Below are 16,974 nucleotides of genomic sequence, written 5' to 3' on the forward strand. Positions count from 1 at the left end.
CGTTAGTCTTACTCGCCGGTTTCGTTTCTCTGCATATAAATATAATACGATAGTCGATCAACTGCTAGTAACAAATTTTCCTTTTCACGACGAATTCGCAAGGTACTCGCACGACGACGTTCTTTGGTGTGTATTATATATATCATACATATATTATACAACGAACATGGTATATAGGGCTAGCACTCTTTGACAAGACGTACACACATGTGTTGACAGAACAAAATAAATATATGTTCGTTTCGCTGAAGCGACGGCGGCCATGATGGAATCGATGTTCGCCTTTAACCCTTATGCAGTCGACCAAAATGTACAGATTATTTAAAACCTTTCTATTTAAAATCTTTCTATTAAAAATTTTTCTGAGAAATTTTCTAATATTTTTTTAGAAGAACACTAAAAAATTGTTCAAAGAAATACAGTAAATGAGTACCCGGTCGACTACACAAGGGTGAAATTCGAACTTCTGAAGCACATTTCCATCGTGACGCAAGCGGTATTAGAATTCTGGGTTTTTACTATTGTTTGGCTGTACGGTACTCAAACTCCAGTACTCGAATACCCGATTCAGATCCGAGTACTCGGGTACCCACTCAGTTCTCGGTCGGGTATTCAAGTACCCACTCCGTTCTCGTTCGGATACCCGAGTACCCACGCAGTTCTCGTTCTCGCAAATTTGGATACTCAAGTTTCGGATACCCGAGTACGAGTACTCAATACAGTCGAGTACTTGTACTCTTTGAAAATCGGAGTACTCGTACTTATATATTCGAAGTTCGCGTTACAACGAGTACACATTGACAAATTAGGTGAACGTATCGTTCCATTCTTTTCTCTTCTTTCTATCCGAGAACGACTACCTCGAAGCACGCATATACATCCTACTAATTGGTGAGGAATTCTGCTCAAATTTTATATATATATATTTATCGGTTGAAATTACAATTATATATGTCGTATGAAAAATACATATATATGTATATATATATATATATATAAACAGTGTATAAACCATTATTTAATTTGATCACTATCAAGCGGTAATAGAATTTTCTTGTGACTAACAATCTTCCGTTTGTTGGTCCTAGACAAAGTTTAATTTGACACACACACGTTATCGGCGTTGCTTCGCGGTGAAGCACTTTTAACGAAGATTCGTGAACTTTTATGTACATATACAAGATTCCGTGTTATGAATGTTAAAGAGACGAGTCTCGATTTTTCGTCATGCTTTCTAACTACTTTTAGCGTTGAACGAGTTTGTTAACATAAAAATTCACGGGTCTTCCTCGAGCATGTTTGAACGATAGAGACGAAAAAATGTTTCTCAGTTTTTCGAACGAAAAAACCAATTGTCTTTCAGCTGGCAAAACGAGGCAAATAATATCTCGTTACTTTGTCATCGATCACAGTGCATACGGTTTCCACGTGTGCACGTATTGCACTCTCTACGCCACCGTACGAAATGAATTATAGCGTACACAATAAATACCGTCACTGCCATGCGTTCCCTAACAAGAAAAGGACTAATCGTTATTGCCACTTGGATATCATGGCAGTGCGCGTGGCAGTGATAAACACGCTCGAACATCGGCACAAACGAAATTCTCTATCTCTCGCGCGAGTAAGAAAGAACTAGTATTAAATCAACTAACATATAAATTAATGTACAGCCATTGGCGATACTAATGTGCGGTACAACTTCGGTGTTGGTCCACAAGACGACCGCAGTTCGCAATGTGTAATAAATAAAATCCTGGTCGATCGTTCACGACCAAGCAAACTTAAAGCGACCGTTAGAAGAATCAATTAATATTACATATACATATTGCATAAATGCGTCGAGAGTTATTGCATCGAGAGGTTGCAGATAAGTATGCGTGGGCATCTTACATTGTACGTTGCTGATCGTTAGACTGCGGATTTTTATGCGTTCGCAAAGAAATTGGACTGGGTGAAATATAAAACAGTGAAAGATTAGAAAAATCCAGGAATATCGTTACGATGTTCTCAATGTAAAAAATCCATCAAGGGATGAAGTGAATTTTTATAAAACTTCTGCTGCTTAAAATCGTTGAAAAATATTTTTATCTCGCTTAAAGATCCGCAATCTACTGATCGTTATCATTAAGTCCATGTATCTTGTGCTTTCACATTTCTTCCCGAGTGATGTTTATTGCGTTTTCTTTTGTCTAAATAATCCTTCCCGCGATTTCTAGACGTTCTGCGTATTTAACTATCGCTCTACGTAAGGGAATGCTGTGCAGTGCCACGGAGAACGCAGTCGCAAGTTGTGCAGCAGTGCCTGGTTGGATGCATCAATGGGACTGGTCAAAAGGTTTCATTTTCGTCACTGTAAGTATCGTCTCCCTTATCGCGATCCAATCGAGCGAATCAGTTTTGATGACGCTTCCCTTTTGTTCCAGGCACTCGTTAGACCAAGATTACAATTTTCACCTGCATCCTGGTCGCATCTACAGCTTGCAGTTGCGTTCTCCCAAACTGCAACGGCACAGGTCAGACCTGTGTACGATAAACGTGCATACGCACAAGACAGGTACAATTCTCCGTGTACTGAACAACTAATACTTCCCCGAGGTATTGCGTCCATATATCAGATTGATCATTCTCTTCCGTGCACCTTAACACGCTACGCAGCGTATCGGTAAACGCGCATACAAGAAACGAGGCGGGAGAGCGTTCGAAGGTCTGGCGGAACAAGGAAAATGGTAACTAACTGTATCTACACGTCGAGGAACGAGTAGAGGCGTGTGTGTACAATAGGATGTCTACGAGACAGATTAACAGAGAAGTATCAAGCTAACACACAGAGACAAAAAGCTCGTACGTCCTGTACAGCTCGTCTGAAGGCAATAGCGTTGAATCACATACTCAGCTCATCTGTGTTCCAGCATCTCGAACGTGTTCAGAGACGGAAATTGACTAAATTATTGTTGTTCGATCGCTACGCTCGTGAAAAGTGGTAGCAAGACCGTACGGAGATAGGAAAGAGAGGCTGAAGACGAGAAAGTCACCGGAAAACTGTCTAAACTCGAGCAACGCGGGTTCGCAGAAATGTCCATTAGTTGTACCAATTCATTCGTGTGAAGCACACATAGGGCATTCACACGAGACATTATCTTTGTACGTGTTTCAATTGAAAAACGTGTTCTCGAGACTAAGAAAATGATACGTTCGCAAGCAGAAATGATTCTAGACATCATCGAATTCGCGGAGGAGCAGCCACGAATGAATTTGTACGGCTAACAGGCTTCGTCACGCCGGGTCTACTCGTTCTACCGAAGTTATGCGAACGGGTGCGCAAGCGACGATGTTCAGAGAGCCAAAGCACGTTCTTCTCTCTGCCAAGGAGTCTCTCATGCGCCATAGTCCCTCCGTGAAAGCCCGGTATCGCTCATAAGTACCGTGTCTCTCGTGCAACTAGCAACAAAGCTTCTAGGGGAGATATTTTCGAAGCGAGGATCAAAGGATCCCAAAGACCATAGATCGCCAGACTGCGTGCGAAAGCAGACGCTTAACCCCTTCAAGAATCTACTGAGTACATACGTAGGTCATTGATTTTTGTTAAACTTTCTCTGTTCTCGGCATTTAACCATCCGTGAAAATATAGGAATGCGATGAGTATACAGATTCTCGTTATCTTCTAGGACATTCTGAACGACAAAGAAGTTCCGATCGTTGTAGACGCGAAGAGAATCCCGGTGCGTAGGGGTTAATACTTATTTTCTCCGACTGGTGTTGGTCCACGGGATCCTTTAGGCACACGAGTGTCCGCTCGACCAATGGGTTCTACTCCGGAGAGTCGATCCTACGGAAGTCTACTTTCAAAAGTGAAAGTGAGAGGGTTCAGAGAGCGGGCACACGGCTAGGGGACTTGCGGGGGAGGTTTACTGGCGCTGAAGCTTGCGTATTTGCTCTTCCAGCTCCTTGACTCGCAGCTGGCTGTTGGCGAGCTGTCGTCGCACCAGTCTCAGCTCGTCAGTCTGACGAGCGAACGCCAGTCTCAGCTCGGCCTCGTTGTTCGGGATGTCCACGGTCTCCAGGACCTTGTTGTCCGGCGGAGGAGGAGTAATAATGTTGTTCTTCTGCGAAACGATGTCCCAGTCAGAGAGATACTCAAATTCTAAGCTTTTCAGCTGCGAACACGCGCTGGCAAGTAACTTGCGACAAATATACACGCTTCCGCATGTTGCTCGCTAGCGTATTCGCACCCTAAGCTTCAACTGGGGATAACGATCTAGTACCTGGAGCACCGCGTTGCCAAACTTCTGCTGCAGCTGCTGGAACTTGGTGCTCTGGTTGCTGGAGGTCTTCTGGCTCTTCTCGGAGATCTCGTGGAACTCTATCGGCCTGTAGTCCGGCACCGTCTCGGTCGATAGGAAAGCGAATTTCTTCTTGTTGTTCAGGTCCGTGGTAGCCGGCAGTTGAGGCGGCTTGTAAACCCGCGGCTTGTGCGTGGTGATGCTACCACCTGTTCAACGTGTTCCACCGATTAAGTTGACATGTTAAAAATTGCCAAACAGAAAAATTCAGCGTACCGGTTTTCAGAGAGATCAGAATCGGCGGGTTGTTCATGCCGCTGATCCAGTCCCTGGCCGACAGAGCGGGACAGGTGCCCACGGTGTCCGGGTACAGGTCCTCTTGGAATTGGTCGCTCTGCCGGCGTCGAGTGAAAGTGAAAGTCGATCAGTTGAGCGGCCGGTCGAATTGAATCGCTAATCGATAGAAGTATCAACGGGGAGTGTATGTCTCTCTCACCTTGCGCGGGACTATCATCGAGATCGGCTCGCACAGGCCGCGGGTCGCGTGCAGCTTGTAGAACCTGAACACCTCGCAGATCGAGGTGCTTATCCCTCTCTTCGGCATCACGCCCAGCCCCCTCTGAGGGTTGCCGGAGATGAACTGGCTGAGGAAATGCATCCAGGGAGCTTCGTTCACCACCTCGTAGTACCTGATGTTCCCGTCACCCTGGAGCAGAGAGACGTTAGGGGTCATTCCATGCCAATTCGATCACTTTTTGCAGGCACCATCGTCGATTTTGCTCTAAATGAAATATGTTGTAGTCCATGTGGAATTAGGGGGGGTTTAAGTCATCATTTTGCCGGTTTCGAGTTTTTCTAGAAACGGCAGGCTTAGAAAGTTTTCAATTTTTGCCCAGTTCGGCGAAAACGTGCCTCACTTACGAATTTTTATCTCAGGAATTATTTGTCCGATTCAGCTACACTTTTTTTGTTTTACTCAGAAAGGATTGGGCTATTACAAAAATAATTTTTTCAACCCCGACAATCAACTTTATAATGTCGTAAAATTTAAATCGCTCCGTCCCCTCATCGAAAAAAACGTAAAAGAAGAATTTGTTTAAATTTTTCGACATTATAAAATTGATTTTCGAGGTTGAAAAAATTATTTTGTAATAGCCCAATCCTTTCCGAATTAACGAAAACAAATGTAGCTCAATCGGACAAACAGTTCCCGAGATAAAAATTCGTAAGCGAGGCCCGTTTTCGCCGAAATGGGTAAAAATTGAAAACTTTGAAGGCCTGCCATTTCTAAAAAATTTCGAAACCAGCAAAATGATGACCTAAACCCCTCCTAATTTCGCATGGACTACAACATATTGCATTTAGAACAACATCGACGATGGTGCCTGCAAAAAGTGATCGATTTGGCATGGAAGTACCCGTAGATACATTGATTCGTCTGATGTATGCAAACAGGTGATAACACAAGGATTTCTCTAAAATTTCGTTCACTTGGGAATACGGTAAGACTCGTAACTAGGCTACACCGACCTTCCCCGCCAGGTACACCATGTTAGTATCGTGGTCGTAGTACGGGAAGACGACTCCGCTGGATGAATCGATGGTCTCGCAGACCAACGGGACAGTCAGATCGTGCTGGCTCCAAATGGCATACTGTCTATCCGAATGTCTGCTGAAGCCGGTAGTCAGAAGCCGTCCCGAACCACCGAGAAACACCACCTTGCTAGCTTTGGTCCCAGCGTGACAGACTCCTTCCTATCCGAGCAGTAACCAATCGGTTCGATCAAACTTCCCCCATGATCTGTAACGTCGCGATAGTAGACACGTACCGAGACTACGATGCCGGATCTCGGCTCGAACACCCTCAGCTTCTTATCTTTGCACGTTGTCGCCAGCAAGCTTCCGTCGCGGTTCAAAGATATACTGTAGATGACGTCGGGGTGCCTGTCGATCACGCTAACCGCCTCACCCCGGTTTATATCCCAGACGATCACCAGGTGGTCGAAGCCGGCGCTGAACAGCACGTTCTCGGCGACCGGGTGCCATTCTATGTAAGCCACCCGGCGTTTGTGTCCTTGGAGCTCCACCAACCAATCCGTCAAGTTCCGGGACAGACCTCCGTCGGGTATGTGCCAGAGTTTGATCTAGAACCAGCAGAATCCGTCGGGAACGATTCTGGAATCGATCAGAAAAGGACAGACGATTCTCGTTCACAGTTGGACGCTGGTTTCCAGGGTTTCTACTCGAATCCTGCAATCTTAGTACAGCAGGTACTCGCTCGAGTTTTCTACTATTGAATCGAAGCTCAAATTTTTTGAAATTGTGACACGTGGCGTTCTTCCTTGCAACCACAGATATAACAATACAAAGAAATGCAGCGAGCGAGCTCTTACTGTACAACATTGAGCACTCGATCACCACCGAATCGTCGGAAACCGTGTGACCAGATCCAACTGTTTGGAACGGCCGTCGAAAGGTCGTCTCGTACGGTGCAGTCATCGGAGCAGGAAGCGATGATGTTATCGTTGAACGGGTTCCACTTGATGTCGAGGACTGGCCCTGTGTGTCCGGTGACCCTGCTGGCATTGAAGTCCAGCCTCCCGGTCTGAAAGATGAACGCATGCTAGAGAAACGACTGGTAACAGTCGCAGAAAAGCCGTAGAGGTTTTAGCGGCGTCGACGATAACGAGTTATTTGCGTCGATGCACTCGATACTCTGAGCTGCGCGATAAACTTCGCGACGCCGATAAGAGGTTCGACATTGTACACGCGTGTTCGCGGTGTATCGGATCGATCCGGCTAGATAACTCACACGATCCAACGGCAGCACCAAGAACGCTCCTCCGCCCGCGACTTCGGTCACCACGGCGAGGAACTTCGGATTCACCGCGCAGAACTGCGAGTCGTGGGCGTTCTTCGTGATCTTCACGTTGTCGTAGCATTTCTCCCGCTTCGCCGGCACGCCGTACACGTGCCGGAACTTGCTGCTGCGGACCCCGCGGAACCAGGACTAGAAAAATATGCAAACACTATTTTCTTTTTTCCCCTTATGTCTCTTCGATCCTCATCGAACTCCCTTCCGGTCTTTTTCAGTCTCAACACGTTGTTCCCATCCCCGGAACAACCTCCCGTCTCGATAGTTGATCCCGCACGGTCCCCGTCTAGCGACAACTAACGAGGTAAGTCGAACTCACTATCTTCGCTTCGTAGAACGATTAAATCGACGTACTTTCGTTTGACATTTGAGAAATTGGTACAGAGATGCGACCAGCGAAGCCCTTACACCTGTGCAGGGAAACTAACGGAATCCAGTTTCAAGGGTATTCGACGTTAGCTCGCTGGACAGTTTGAAAGCCACTGCTCCAGGCAATAATGTATCGGCCGTACTAATTAGCCGATTCGTTGGGTTCGTAACTAACGGCATTTGCCCGATCTAGCTGACTAAAAGCATGTTCACCAGACCATTTCGCTTGTATTCAAATTGATTTCCCGTTTCGCAGGTAACAACGAGTTTTTCCACTCGATAAGTTTGACAAAATCGGCCAGATATCGAGCAAATATATATATCGCGGCGGGCCAACATCACGCGAGCGTGAACTATTTATGCGTTGCTGGGACTCTCACCGGGGCTCAGAAACCGTGAAGAAGAAAGTTCTCCGGCGCGGAGGTGCCGAAAGCGCGCGATCACTCGATCCCGGCTGGTCGTTTATCAACGTTATTACCGATTCGCCATCGTTCGCGCTCAACTACGAGAATCCTGGTCAACGTGTTCTGCTCTACGTTCTGCCAGGTGTTCTGCGAGGCCGTTGGCAGGGAACGCGCGCGCGGAAAACGAGCGGTAATCGCGTCTCGATGTGAAATCTTTGGAGTTGGTCGCGCGTGATGCATGGAGAAGCCGAGGCGAGGCGAGGGTTCGAGCGCAGCGTAGCGCGGCGAGACAGATCAAATTATGCGACTTTTTCTCGCGAAAAGTGTAGCCGTCTGGCGTGCACGACCTCGCCGGCGCGCGGCGTTGATCGCGATCAAAAACGAGCGTGATCGTCGAGCTGCCCGGCCGCTTGTAATTTCGAAACGTAACACATAATCGCGCGCGATCGTACCCCGGACAATTATCGAGTAGAACAAAATCGAAAGCGGGATCTATCGTGGGATCGCGAATCCGTGCCGGATCAGATCGGTTCCAGCGCTTACATATGTACGTCCGTGTAACACCGATCCGATAAGCCGAGGCCCAGATTCGGTGATCCCGATTTCTTCGGATCTGTTACGACGCTCAAGCGACTCTCGCGAGGAGGATTCTGTCGATTCCGCGAGAGGAATCGGAATTACAGATCGCGGTTTCTGTTTGTGCAACATTCTCGTCGTTCTTCGAGGATCGCGTTCGCAGCCGATCAGACAATACGAATCGATCGCGTTCCACGGGTAACCCGAGGGTAATAATCATCGCGTGCCACGCGAACTGCAATTAGGGTCACGGATATCTCTCTCTCTCTGTATGTGTCTGTGTGTGGCATGGAACTTTCGGTTTAACGGTCTCTCGAAACGCTGTTTTAAAGTTCGCGTTGTTATCGGAGCGACTCGTTTGCAGAAGTACCATCCTGCCTCGTTAGTTGTCGCGACGCAGTCCTCCGGACTACCCGGGCAGTAGGTTTTTCTGTCGTAGAATAAACGGCTATTTATCGTAATCATGCAGTTGCAAATATCAATCAAGATGCATCAAGCCAAAGAATAAAACACAACGTGCTTCGTGCGCGCGAATTAATCATTCAGGTCGAACTTCTTGCCGCTGTTCTTCGACGGTGTTCCCTCGAAGCGATAGTAAAGCGTCCTCGTCTCACTCGGACAGACGGAATCGTATCAATTTTCTATTGAATCGATCGAGCGAGTATCCTCGACAGGTGGAATTCCAACGACCCGCCATCAACGTTAACAATTGCGGCTTTCGTACGATAACATGCTACTCGATCGTATCATTTGGAAACTTGACTCCAATGATTCGTCAGGCTCTGCCGGTGCGGTGATCTATAATAAGCCTGTTACAGGCAATTTGCTCCTTGCAAGGAGTGACCCGAGTCAATGCACTTGTGCAGGATGCCGGCGCGGATATACTTAACATTAGGTTTACGGGACGCGTTCCAATATTTTTATCACTGCATTTACCAGCACTGATCATTTGAAATAAGTTGAAGTTATAAAGACTCATTTCGTAGGAAATGGTTGAAGGAATTTGTTAATGCAACCATATATTATGTAGAAATGGCGAAACATCTAGATATACATTTATTTCTGTCATCTTTCTAATATATTTTGTTAATTTACGATTGTTGAGGTTGTAATTACTGTGGATCTTTATGCATTTATGAAGAAATTGGTTGACGAAATATAAAATAGTGGAACATTTGAAAAATTCAAGAATATTGTAACGTTGCTTTTCATGTAACAAAGTCGTCGAGGGATAAAATCAATTTTGATATAATTCCCCTTCTCACAATCAATGCAAAACGTTTTCATTTTGCATAAAGATTCGCAGTTTGTATGTTAATTAAGAAGTGAAACCGTCGTGTTTTCCAAACGGCGTTGGACACGAGAAAGGTGTACGATAGTAAGAGTGAAGGAAATAGTGAGTTTTGATAGCGGAAAGCGCCGATGCAAATTCCGCGGGAAAGGTCTCCGGCTATCTGGAAATACCAGTAGCTGGAAAGATATGTGCAACGAACTGTCGAGAACACTCGTTCGACTGGTCCAAAAGTCAGCTGTACACCGAAACCACTCACCTGTTTATCGTTGGTCATGTCTGATACCGATCGGACTCGGCCGGCCGGGTACACGTGCGTTGTGATACGTTGGTCGCCAGTGCAGAACAGGTACGTGATGGTGTGTATGCGTGTGCGATTGTGCGGGTCGCAATTCGTACAAGCCAGGACCCATGCATGCGAACGATAGGAGAATTTGAGTCTAGCTCGGTTTCGCTTCCTTCTTTACTGGAAGAAATAAAAACAGAAGGGAACACGAGGTGTTGAGCGAGACGATTAAGGTACCGACCGCTCGTCGGATCGAGGACGAATTACAAGTGCATCGATCCGCGAGCACCGGCTACCTATCGGCTTGCTCCTCTTCCCTTTCCCTGCTTTCGCGATCTTTGATTGACCCACGGGAAGCCTCGATTGGCCGCGAACATCGTTCCGATGCGTGACGACGACTTGCAATTTCGTTACCGCTACCGTTTTCTTGCTTTCGAACAACGTCTGTAGCTAATCCGTTCGAGTCACGAGAACTAGAGCTGCCCCGAACCGCACTTTTCGGACGACTTTTCAATGCCTACTTTCTCAGCAGAGTAGCAAGTCCAACGGGGCCACCGGGAGAGCTAGGGCTGCCTGAAGTGGCACTGTCCCATCGCAACGGATCGTTATCGAAAATAAAAAGTGTGTACCTGAATTGCGAACTGCCTAAGAGGTACTCATTTCTCGATAATACAAAGATGGGTTTTTTCAAAAAGTGCTAGAGGAAAGATCAATTTAGACCGCTGTCTCCCTCAAAAATAGGACTTTCGAGGGCGACTACGGCCTAGATTGATCTTTTATCACTTGCAATCCTGGAAACGAGACTACTCCCTTAAATGTCTTTACTGAAATTACTCCTACTCATTTTTGCCATAAACACATAAAATAGTCTATGAACAAACAGTAGTGAATACTATATACTAATGAATCTGATTCTCTCACCAGGCGAATTCTATTCGGCTGAGACCCAAGAACCCCCCTCAAGAAGTCCCTAAGAGAAGATTCTACCCACGATCTTGCTAAACAACTGCCTACAAGTGAGTTAGAGCGAAGGAAGTTTGGATCAACGAAAAGGTAACGTGTCCTGTTAGGTCTACCAGACTCTACCCACGATCTTGCTACACAACTGCCTTCAAGTGAGTTAGAGCGAGGGGAGTTTGGATCAACGAGAAGCTAAAGGTCCTGTTAGGTCTATCAGACTCTACCCACGATCTTGCTACACAACTGCCTTCAGGTGAGTTAGAGCGAGGGGAGTTTGGATCAACGAGAAGGTAAAAGTCCTGTCAGTTTTTCCAGATTCTACCCACAACTGCTTGGATCAACGAAAAGGTAACGCGTCCTGCTCGGTGTTTAGCGACGCGAATCAAGCGTCGCGGTTTGTTTAGGATCAGCTTAACCGTCACAGCCGTATCGTTCCTAGCAGCTGTGTCTCATCGTAGGATGAACCATCGTGGCTCGGCTGGGGGGAAAGATACTCCACCCACGTGTCCAGAAATTCTTCGGTCGCACAAGTATGCAATCCTTATATTTTCTTTCTACGCCGAGTTACACGTGCGCTTACGTCACTCCTGGGAATCAATGTCGTCCGCGGTCCAGGAAGAGGGGAACGATGAGCTCAGGTATTCTCCGCGAGACCGTCTCGGTGTTCCGTTCACAGGAACCAGCGATCGTGAACCAGTCACTATGTTTCTATACTCGACTAACAATTCAATTCAACTGTTCTCGTGTTCTGCAACTTTAGCTAACGCTGCTTTGTATTTTAGCACGTACGCGCATGAGAAGCAAGGTGTGTTCCCAGCATTGTGCGCGATCAAGATCACTATCCGATAAACGGAATCGATATTAGCTTTCGGTGAATCGCCCCCCTCGTTATCTAGCGACTTCGCGTTAAGCCGGCCCGCCCTGTTTTCGTCGAGCGACTTAACCGTTGATAATCTCCAACGCCAGGGCTTGAGAACTATTATAAACATCGACCGTGGTTTTTCGGACGGATCCGAAGAACCGAACATTCCCACCATTTGTTATGGTTACAGCTACTATTTCAGACCCCATACCGGTTCCATAACCGTTGCTTTGTCGACTCTTCGTAACAGCTATTTCGTCTTAAACAGTTTCCGGTAACGCCGTAGTTTCAAGCCCTGTCGTCGCTCGCATACTTGCGTTAACCCTTCAACTGTGGAATTACTCTAGGCAGTTGCGATCACTGAGGGGGGAATACTTTTTCGCGCGGTGTGGGTTTAGTCGGCGTAACCTATACGAACGGAATTATGGTATGTGCCCGTCTCAAATATTGACGATTTTCGCGTGTGTCGAGTGTATACAATAGAAAGAGTACGCGTCACAGCAGTCGAAGGGTTAATTTAGCAAAGAAACTGCGGTCGGAGCGAGTATACAGTGGCCGGAAAAGGTCTTGGTTTGTTCGCGCACGATTAGCCTCGTTAAGCCTTATTAATCGGGTGTTCGTTATGGCCCGGCGGGTTCGAAACGGGCGAACTTCTCCGACACACTGTATACGCGTACGAAAACAAAGTGTACCTGTTTATCCATGGGACGGCGAACGGCGCCGTGGAACGTCTTCCACGTCCGTTGGTCTCGAAGGCGGAACCAGACGCGTGTTCGAGGAGTCTCGAGCGACTTCCGTGGGAAGCGCGAGACGGGTTCCCCTTGGCGCACAATAACGTTCCCCGAGCGAAACGTGTGTATACGTACTTGCGAGATAAAGCCGAGAACGCGAGAGAGAGCCGAGCAACAACGGAGCGCACTGTGCGCGGCTGGCTTGCTTGCTATTCAGCGCCGCGCGGCGATTCAGCTCGAACGCGAAGGGAAACGTGGTCACGCGACGAGACGAGACCAAGCACGCCACGACGCTGGCCGATTCATTCAGACGGCGAGAAGGGCCAGGCGAGAAGCAACAACCGCGCGCGCTCTTTACGATCGGCAAGTTTCGGACACGCGCGCGTTATATCGCGAAAGTCGTCGAGCAAGCACTGCCAGTTAGCCGCTACACCGCTCTATGTAGACGAGCCTGCATCACCGCCAGCCGCGTGTCACGTGGTGCACGCTCCTCGCTGCGTGTTTAATACGCGAGCGTGACGCTTTTATAGAAACGCGCGCGCTCGTCCGCCCGCCCGTCTTGTCGGATGACGCGCAATTCGCGCGCAAACCGTCTCTTTCTCTCTCCGCGAAATGATCCACGCACGCGGTCGTCGATCATCGTCTCCGCGACAGGGGAAGTCAGAGCCCAGTAAACAATTATACCGTTTCTCTTAGGAGGGTAGACTTCTCATTTCTCGATCGCCCTCAAAAGTCCTATTTTCACCTTTAACGAGACGTAATTTGCATTAATAAATCATGAAGCTGCGCATGTAGTTATTTTCATGAAGCTGCCACAGCTGCATGCTGCCGAATAATGCAAATTACGTCTCGTAAACCTTAATAATGGGACTTTTCTCGCTTTCGACTACTGAATAACCCCATCTTTGCATTATTGAGAAATGAGAAGATGCATCCTGCACGTTTGCAATCCTAGAAACAAGTCTTAACCATCGGACCATTTCTATCTGGCGTTAGTTCGACTTAATTTTAGTACTTTTCTACATTTAACTATTTAAATTAGTGAATCCACTCTCCGTTCGAGCCTCGCTTTGAAAGAATTTAATTTGCATCTCGAGTGTATTGAAATTTCCATGACCGCGCATTCCAAACGAGGGGGATGGGGAATTCCGTGAGTGGGCTCTCGAAGCACCGGTGCTCGGCTCCGCAAGGACTTCCCGGTCCCCCGATTAATCGGTGATTAGAAACTTTAACGAATACTTCCTTGGAGAAACGGATAAAAAGAAAAAGTGGGACTGGCTCCCCTCCCCCATCGTGATTGCGGTCGTCAATCAATACCAATTTCCTTAAATCAAGCCGAACACGCTCGCAAACCGGCAGCGCTCTAAATACAGCCTGATTCGAAAACAAAAGCAGCCAGGTCGCACTAGGACGGTGACGGGCGACCGGCACACGCAATCGATCGGATCGATAATAAGTGCACACACAACAACAATGCATTCTCCGAGCGAGGAAAAAAATAATACAGTGGGAAAGAGACTACGAAAGGGGTACAGGAAACATCATCCCCTCTTCGGGGCATCATCGAAGCATATCGATCATGAAAACACAACAAGCGAGTCAAGTGTTCATATCAAACCAAGGAACGAAAAAACAAACTGGCTAAATAAACGGGAAGAAGCGATCACTCGAATAACCAGGCAGGTGCACAAGAATCAGAAGATGAAATCTTACTTTTCCGCTGGGCTTGTAGCACGCTCTGACGTCTACCATATTGTTCAACAGGGAGTGAGTGTCATCCGCGGCGTCCAGGCCCAGTTTCTCCGCAAATTCCTCCCTCGAGCGTATCATTTCCCAGTTTGCGATATTATATCCCATAGGATATCTCTTTGGTACTTCGACGAATAATGTGCACGCGCGGGTTCGACCCACGTCACCAGCTCGGCCCAGAGAGAACGAGAGAGAGAGAGAGCAAGAAAGAGCCTGTTGTGTGCTGTGTAGATACTCGACGTTCGTGTTTCAGTCGTTAAAAACCGAATAGCAGTTCAGTTTAGAGCCGGCAATCGTTGAACGTCGCGGTACCTGTTTGTCAGAGAGACAGAGAGAGTGATAGATAGAGCGAGAGAGAGAGGAATTTCTTGCGGTCTCGAAAATCGTGGACAAAAGGGCCACGTGCGACACCGCTGTCCACTCGTCCGATTTCGTAATCCACTCACTAAACCCGGCACATGTACACGGCGCGGCGTGGCGCGGCGCGGCGCCGCGTATCGATTGACCGACGTGCGCGCAACACGTAAACACACGAAGAGCACGTCGTCGCCCCGAGAGCTAGTGTGGCGATATTCTGGTGTGTAACGTCGTTCCAACGTAGCATCGCCTCGAATCGAATCGAACGAGCAATCCCGCGCTTCCGTTCCACGCAAAACCAAGCCAAAGCGCCTCGTGCCCCCCTGATACCCGCGAACCCGCTCGACGCCCGCGTTCAACCGCGACGCTAGCGCACTACGCCGGCACCCAGCCGCCGAGCAACAACAGCCGATTCCCTCGCTCGCCGTGAGCAGAAAGCGCGACATTTTCGTTCTCCAGCTGTGCGTCCCGCATCGCTCGTCCTCCTCCCCGATTGCCAGAAGGGGGATGACCACCGCGCATACACCATACAGGGTGCTCCAAAACTTTGCGACGCGAAATCCTACCTGCCTCGCGCTGTACCGTCTCTCACTCATTGTCAGCGGGGTCGGCTCGGGCAGACCGCACGGTATTTAAATATTCTAAAGGGTCTTTAACCTCGACAACAGCGGTAGAACTTTGAATTGAAATAATACGGAAGATAATCAGGTACTCACTGCTTTATTTTAAAGTACATTCGATGAAATTATACATGAAATACAATATCGTATAAATGATCACCACGATTGCGTTTGGTGGAGTAAATACGACAAACCCAATTTTCGATTATTCTGGCACATAAATCGGGTCGTATCCCACCAGTAACACGAATTATGTTTGCTTCAAGATCATTAACGGTTTGTGGTTTATTGGAATAAACACGAGACTTAACATGGCCCCACAAGAGAAAAAGTCTAACGGCGTCAAGTCGCAAAATCTTGGAGGTCATTTCTCAAATTTCAAATTGGGTTTGTCGTATTTACTCCAAACGCAATCGTGGTGGTCGTTTATATGATATTGTATTTCATGTATCATCGAATGTACTTTAAAGTAAAGCAGTGAGTACCAGAACAGCACTAACAGCCTTCATTTTTTGAGGAAAATCAGCCAAGAGTTTTGTTTCGCGATCTCCGATGCTGTGCAGTCCCCTTGCCAGATTGAACGTGTTCGAAAGGGATGTATTTCAATGCAGATTCTAGTCAAACCTACAGTACTCGTCTGGTTATATTTGAGGAAATTGCTCATTGCAAATCGTCGACTTGAAAGATTTTTTGAATACCCACCGATGGGCTATCCTTTTTCCTAGATAGGACTAAGCCTTAATTGTTACTCAAGCCGGCTGTACTACAAATCACTCTTCTAGCGGTTTGTTTTTCTTCATTTTTACGTAACGCCTAGCGGAAGAGTTGGGTAGCGTCGACCTCGTTTGTATGCAAACAATAATGTTTACAAACAGCGTTGTAGTCCTTGCGGATCAATGAGTGCTGCGCTACGCGCGTTCAATGGCCGATGGTACGTAAGGTCGCAAAGGTTTGGTTGAATAGAATGAAAAGACTGTGTTGACTGTTTCTATAGATAATTCCGAACACCCTGTATATTGTGTGTACACCCTGGTGTACCCGCACCGTGTAATAACGCGCGGCACGATCGTCGACCAGCGAATTTCCGAAGGATGTATTCCCGGTTCCGCAGGAAGCTTCGCGAAAACGGCGAAAAAGGTTCGAGATCAACGTACAAGAGCGACGTGATCCTGTCATAACTACTCGATCGTTTTGAATCCGACGGGAACACTGTCTAGTCGACACTCACCGTATTTCGTCCGTGCAACACCGATTTACATATCGATTTGCAGACGAGGCGTTGACACGCCGTGATGGGAGGCGGTCTGCTCGAGAAACGGTACGCGAACGATGCTCACTGGACCGAGAAAAAGTATTTGACGAACGAATTCGATGGAAAATTGTTCGCGGAAAAAAAAACGGTCCGATTCGCAGCGTTAAATCATTCCCATCCGATCGTAGGAAAGGAATAATTTAATCGAACGTTGAACCTCGGAACGAATAAGCGAAATGTTCTCGTAAATAGAACCGCTGATCGAAGTACCCGTTGATTAAAGTTCCTTTTGGGGAAACGAAACGGCTCTTCTCGAGATGATTGAAAAATACTCGGGAATCTACCTACTGCTGCTTTGC

General features: G+C 47.4%; 1 protein-coding gene across 7 annotated transcripts; it reads right to left on the reverse strand.

Annotated features, from left to right (window-relative positions):
• Positions 1-420: 420 nt before the first annotated feature.
• LOC143216859 (coronin-2B) lies at positions 421-16,913 on the reverse strand. 7 transcript variants are annotated; one of them, XM_076440366.1, is made up of 10 exons: positions 16,592-16,913; positions 14,351-14,698; positions 7,096-7,293; positions 6,772-6,888; positions 6,113-6,427; positions 5,814-6,038; positions 4,780-4,989; positions 4,560-4,677; positions 4,266-4,492; positions 421-4,106 (listed from the first exon to the last, which is right to left on the reverse strand). In XM_076440366.1, the coding sequence occupies exons 2-10, from the start codon at positions 14,492-14,494 to the stop codon at positions 3,909-3,911; spliced, it is 1,752 nt and encodes a 583-aa protein (XP_076296481.1). In that variant the 5' UTR covers positions 14,495-14,698; positions 16,592-16,913; the 3' UTR covers positions 421-3,908. The 7 variants fall into 7 exon arrangements, with proteins under 7 accessions (XP_076296481.1, XP_076296482.1, XP_076296484.1 ...); XM_076440367.1 differs by lacking the exon at positions 16,592-16,913 and adding an exon at positions 16,518-16,587; XM_076440369.1 differs by lacking the exon at positions 16,592-16,913 and adding an exon at positions 10,058-10,264 and having other exon boundaries at positions 14,351-14,492.
• Positions 16,914-16,974: the final 61 nt, after the last annotated feature.

This window comes from Lasioglossum baleicum, chromosome 16, assembly GCF_051020765.1.
Source record: "Lasioglossum baleicum chromosome 16, iyLasBale1, whole genome shotgun sequence".
In the NCBI taxonomy this organism is placed as follows: Eukaryota; Metazoa; Arthropoda; class Insecta; order Hymenoptera; family Halictidae; genus Lasioglossum; species Lasioglossum baleicum.